Genomic DNA, 5,738 nt, shown 5'->3' on the forward strand with positions numbered 1-5,738 from the left:
GCGTTATGCTACTGTTACATTTATATTATGTTGCAGTGTTTGCTGGGAATTAATATATTGCGATCAGTAAATTTAATTGTTCGATTTATTAATCAATTCTATTTATTAATGAATTCTATTCACAACCGATTATTACAGTAAACTGTAATTATCTATAGCTTTAGTGTCTTGATCTATTTGTTTATTACTATAATAAATGTCACCATTTGAGAATGCTATGTAAGATAGTGTGAAAGTTTTCGAATTTAATTCCTTCGCAAATTTGTCACAATCCAGTAACCATACTGCAGACATATTAAAAGCATTATTCGGATTAATTTTGTATTTTTTAATGCTATTTAATCTTTTTTCATTTTGCAGCAATTGTCTTTCTTTTTTATTACGACTAAAAAATTGTTTTTTCTGCTGGTTTGTTTTTTTCAATTCATAAGTAATAACAGTGGTACGAATATATCGATTTTTATCAGAGATCATTTCTTTTTTCAATCTGCTGTGGGCATGTTTCTCTTCCACTTTAGAATACTTATTATTCTGACTTATCGCACTTTTTCTTTTTCCTTTATCTAACATATTTTCATTCTTTAAATTTACTAATTTTCCCAATGGCGATTTGCGATTCTTATTAATACATGACACTTTATTATCTTGAATATTTTTCAATTTATACATTTCTCGTGCTATTTTTTCTTCATCATCACCTAATTTCTCGTTATGTTTATAAGTATCATCTGTTTGTTGTGCTTTCTTTATGGAGATATCAAAAATGTTTAACTTTTCTCGAGTTTTACATTCTATGCTAGTGCGTTGTGTTCTGTGACTCATTACGTAATATCTTTTCTCCCTCTCGCGCATTCTTTCTTCATCATTATAGTAATCTGCATAATGTTTCCAGTTATCATTCAAACCTTTTATAAATTGTTTTTTACCACGTTTTACATCGAATACAGGCGATTTCAATGATGACGCTTGGTTTGCTATTTTATTTATTTGACTTATATTGCTCTCCAAGTTCATGTAGTAATAATTCGGTATGTCAAGGTAATGTTTTTTATTAGTAAAAATTGGCAAATTATCTTCCTCACTTGCTTTGACCTCATCATAATTACGCAATTCCATATCTTTTACTTTATTCTTAACATTTACTTTATGAATCTTGCACACATTTAGCATAATCTTTTTCCATTCTAAATGTAAAAGAAGAATTTTTATTCTAACACACTATATGTGCATAATTTTTCTCTCAAAAGCATTTCAGTATTGTTTACTTCTATGACATAAGGGATTATATGTAGTATATGTTATTTCTTTTAAAAAAATGTAATCTCTACCTGGCATTATTGAAAATTCATGTGGCTTCCACTTTTTAGGGCTATTATTTTTCTTTTGCATGCTTCTATTATACTTATACACATTTTTAATACTTCCTTCATTGTCAGATTTGAGCATATAATTGCGCAGAAATTCTCTTGGATGTACTCCAATTGAGTTTGCTATTCTTTCAAGATTTTCTAATTCTTCATTGTAAAACGCTGCCGTTATACATTGAAATAATATGAATATCAATTGTATTTTCTCATTAATAATATTATTTACCTTTACATGTGTGAGGATTCTGCGATCGTCTTATATTGTTAATGTTACAAGTTTGAGAACAAAAAAGAACCAATCTGCATATCGGACACCAAATTAAGACTTTATTGTGCATCATAAAGCATTCAAAGCAAACCATGAATTTCTTCACCTAGGTAGTGCAGAAACAGTGAGCATGAGTAATACAGAACATATATTTGTAAATTCCGTTAAAGCATGTAATCAGTAATTCAAGTACTAATTGCATGTTGTTTCGAAACAATAACAGCACATATATCAAGATATTCAGATGTCATTGAGTATCACGAAATAGATTCGGTTAATTTTTCACTACCTTCAAAGCACGTCAAAATCAAAACGAATTCAATAAAGTCGAACTCAGTATAATTTCCTTCAATCATTTATTAATAATTGCCATTAGAATTCTAACAATAAACTATAACATCATATTTTTTCAAAATATTGATGTCTAACCACCATCCAGCTGATCAGTACATTATTTATATTGAATCGCTCAATGAAATTACGCAATAATATATTATATATTTTTAACTAGCATACTTCAAGTATCCTAAAGTTTCTCGCTCTTTTTCTAATGCTGTTTTTACTCTCCCGAATATCGTACTATAAATTGAATTCAATATGTATATTATATGTCTAACAATATCAGGGATTGTTTTTATAAAATTCGTGTTGTTATTGATACATAACTCAAATATCTCACTTAATAGTGTCACGTGAAGAAATTAAGTTATGCGTGCTGTTTTCAAGATAAACGATCATTTAAAGTGCAATTGATCTAATCGCTATTAATAGATAAAGAACTTACATCAGGATCAGTTTCGGGCGGATGAATAACGTGCCTTTCAGAATATTGTGTACATTCATCATTGGTTATTACAGGTCTATTGTTATCAGAAATTCCTGAAATAATCTTTTGAGCATTAGCAGCAATCTACAATTAAAAAATGTAAATGTCATTGCGTCGTTTACGTCAAGGCTGTAATATTTCAGAAACATCATTTTAACTAACGTAACAGTAAGATTCTTAGTAACGTAACAGTACATTGAATAATGATTATAGACACAATTGCATTTGAATATAAGTGAAATTGTATACATTACTATGTTATTTGATGTTGATATTCTCCGTAATTTTGATCCTAGATATGCAATTAATACTTTCTTAATGTCTTCATGACCATATTTCATAATGCTCATAGTAAATGCCAACTCCGTAGCGTTCATCCATGCTGATGCAAATTTCATTAATTTATCATCCAAATGTGATTTAGTTCTGATTAGATCGATCTCAGAATATGAATAAGAGTTAACCATTTTTCTAACAATCTTTCCACAAATTCGCCGTTTCATTAAATTTCTGGCGGCATTCTCTAAAAAAGTTATAATTTCTACGAAATATTTATATATTGCCCTAACAGATTTTTTTTCTTCATGTTCCTTCAATTTACTATCCATTTTGATATCACTGACGTTTTCCGATGATTTATGTATCAAAGAATGTAATTCTTCTCTTGCATACTCTAATTGGTTATAATCTCGGCTTATTATCTATAAATTATTTAGGAATATTATGTATTCCACTTCTCCTTCGAAGCAAACTCGAAAAAGTGTTTAACAAAGAGAGGCGAAAAAGAACATGAGATTGGAGATTACTTCCATACCTTGCACCGAGTGAGAGGACAACCGCCGAAGTTCATTAACAACGGAATCTGCATATAAAGAGCAATATGCTTTACATGTTGAGTTATTGCGCATTATTGGACTGTTGTTATATGTTGCATTATATTTTTACCGATTTTTCTATGAATGAAGCAGACAGTTTCTCTTGCAACCGGCAAGACACCATCATCAGCATACAACTACCTACATCATATCCCAATTGTTCGTTGACATTAATTTGACCAGTTTGCAGAAGTAATTTCATTGCATCTATGTTCTCTGTATTAAAAAAAAGAATCATTATGGAAATGCATTTTACGAATCTGTATCAACGAAAAAAAAAGAAAATTAATAATGTTGCAATATTCAAACAAATACAAAGTAAAGGTTACACATTGATTATACATATATGTATAATAGTCACATAAATCAGGTATTTTATAAATATTACATTTTTTAATAGGAAATTTTATCATTACCTATGAGTTACTATTATTTTATATTTGCCGAGATAGAGTGTGCTTCAAAATTTACTAGAAGTGATGCAAACATCGCGCGTTGCATCTTTGTCAGATACAGAACAAGAAAAGTTTATATTGTTAAGTTATATTATTAATATCATCATAGTTGTAGTACTTGTAATACATTATAAAGATTTCTATAATGTATAGTAGCAATATATTTTTCTACAGATTTAGTTATACCAGTACACGCATTGATATGGACCGATCAGTTTCAATATCTTATCAGGTTATCATGAATTATTTACCTTCTACAATTGCCAACGAAAGAGCACTGTGTCCTTGATAAAATTGGTAACTTTTGTTACTCCCATTGCAAAGCAGGGCGCATACCAATTGTGTCAAAAACTTTAAGAGCAAGAAATGGTATTAACATAAGTCATAAGTATTCTACATGTCGAGGATGGTACTAAAAGTTTACTTGATTTTTATCTGTCTTATAATCCGATCTAAGAGCTAAGAGATGTAGAGCTGTAAAACCTTGACTGTCATCAAGAAATTCCGTTGATCGACTTTCTGACACACGAGCTTTCACATCTGGACTGTATTGGAAAAAATATATAATAATAAATGAAATTATGTTTCAATTTGACTTATATTTTAATGCTATGCCAATATAACCGTTACATAGAAAACTAAAATATGTATTTAAGTATTTGAAGCAGGAACTATGTATTGTAGTATATATTATACCAACAATATTTATAATACTTAGGATAGGTACATTTTTTATAAAATCTTACCGATACGTGGAGTCAGTCCTAAGGTTAACATCGGCATTGGCATGTATTAAAGACTTGGCTATTATAGAATTATCGAAACTTGGTTCAATTACAGCCAAAATATGTAACGGCGCTAAAGAATATTCCTATGTAAAAATGGTCGATTAAATTTATCTGCTTACGAGACAGAAGATTATAAAACTTATTTTGTTACCTGTTTGCTAAGAGTTACATTTGGATCTGCCCCGTACAGTAATAATTGCTGTACTAAATTCGTGGACTTACTGAATATTGCCATTATTAATACGGGATATGGTGCTGTAGGATAATTTGGATTTGCTCCTCTGGTTAATAATTTCAGTATTGTTTTATAAGTTTGTGTTTCTCTATAATTATATTTATATATCTTAGAATATTTACATGTATACGATCATTGGAAATAAATATAACTAAGTTTAAACTAACTTTTCAATATTTCTATTTATTTCTCTTAATTTTCTTCTTTCATTCTCTTTATTAGAAAATACTTCAGGTATTGCATTCCAATCAAAAATGTAGTTTTGTATTTCATATTTTTCTGATGGCAGTCTTTCCTCAGACTGTTTTGCATGAAAAGAAGACCTAAAATCAATGAATGATGATTGCTTATCAGGACAAAACTGTCCCCATAGAGTTTGATATGGAATCGTACGGTAATTCATTTTCTTTCATTCCTTCCAGATTAATATTAGATGATACTGGCAGATCTCCATGAATATTTAAGATTTCCTTAATTTGTTTAATACTTTGATAAAACTTCATGTTATGCTTGTGAATGCCACTTTGCAGTTTCCAACATGATTCTATATGATAGATCACATCTTTTCCAATCTACATAAAAGTATAATAAGAGATCATCCAGCATCTCATAATATCTTGATACATAATTTTTGCATAAATTTGCAATCGCACACCATTTTTATAGATGTATTTGATTTAATGGGCTTCTATTTTATACGTACATTCAATCGCTTTGTCTCCTTACTTCCATTATTCGTATTTGTCAATATGGTGTAATCATTTTGTTGCTCGTGTATTTCAATGGGAATCTATAGAGACAGGAAATAAAAAATAAAATTATAAGCAGACACGATGGCTGATCATTTTGGAAATTACAGCGATATTTTTAAAAGAAAACTACCCACACAGCACACTATATTTCGAAAACATTACAACAATATTC

General features: G+C 29.4%; 1 protein-coding gene across 6 annotated transcripts; it reads right to left on the bottom strand.

The window, feature by feature from the left end:
- Window positions 1-67: 67 nt before the first annotated feature.
- On the bottom strand, window positions 68-5,738 carry LOC107275202. Of its 6 annotated transcripts, none has more exons than XM_015729343.1 (15): window positions 5,701-5,738; window positions 5,518-5,604; window positions 5,208-5,386; window positions 4,982-5,137; window positions 4,731-4,902; window positions 4,538-4,662; window positions 4,216-4,336; window positions 4,043-4,142; window positions 3,407-3,552; window positions 3,276-3,323; window positions 2,716-3,162; window positions 2,420-2,545; window positions 1,594-1,741; window positions 1,329-1,514; window positions 68-1,184 (listed from the first exon to the last, which is right to left on the bottom strand). In XM_015729343.1, the coding sequence occupies exons 3-15, from the start codon at window positions 5,315-5,317 to the stop codon at window positions 133-135; spliced, it is 2,937 nt and encodes a 978-aa protein (XP_015584829.1). In that variant the 5' UTR covers window positions 5,318-5,386; window positions 5,518-5,604; window positions 5,701-5,738; the 3' UTR covers window positions 68-132. The 6 variants fall into 6 exon arrangements, with proteins under 6 accessions (XP_015584829.1, XP_015584661.1, XP_024935629.1 ...); XM_015729175.1 differs by having other exon boundaries at window positions 1,329-1,529; XM_015729514.2 differs by having other exon boundaries at window positions 1,183-1,267; window positions 1,329-1,529.

This window comes from Cephus cinctus, unplaced genomic scaffold, assembly GCF_000341935.2.
Source record: "Cephus cinctus unplaced genomic scaffold, Ccin1 Ccin1_contig_4041901, whole genome shotgun sequence".
NCBI classification, from domain to species: domain Eukaryota; kingdom Metazoa; phylum Arthropoda; class Insecta; order Hymenoptera; family Cephidae; genus Cephus; species Cephus cinctus.

Coding starts and splice junctions, on each gene's coding strand:
- LOC107275202 (XM_015729175.1), bottom strand. CDS start 5,317: ATGAAGTTTTATCAAAGTATTAAACAAATTAAGGAAATCTTAAATATT. Junction 3,163..3,275: donor GTCCTCTCACTCGGTGCAAG/GTATGGAAGTAA, acceptor AATAATTTATAG/ATAATAAGCCGAGATTATAA. Junction 2,546..2,715: donor TATCAACATCAAATAACATA/GTAATGTATACA, acceptor TTTTAATTGTAG/ATTGCTGCTAATGCTCAAAA.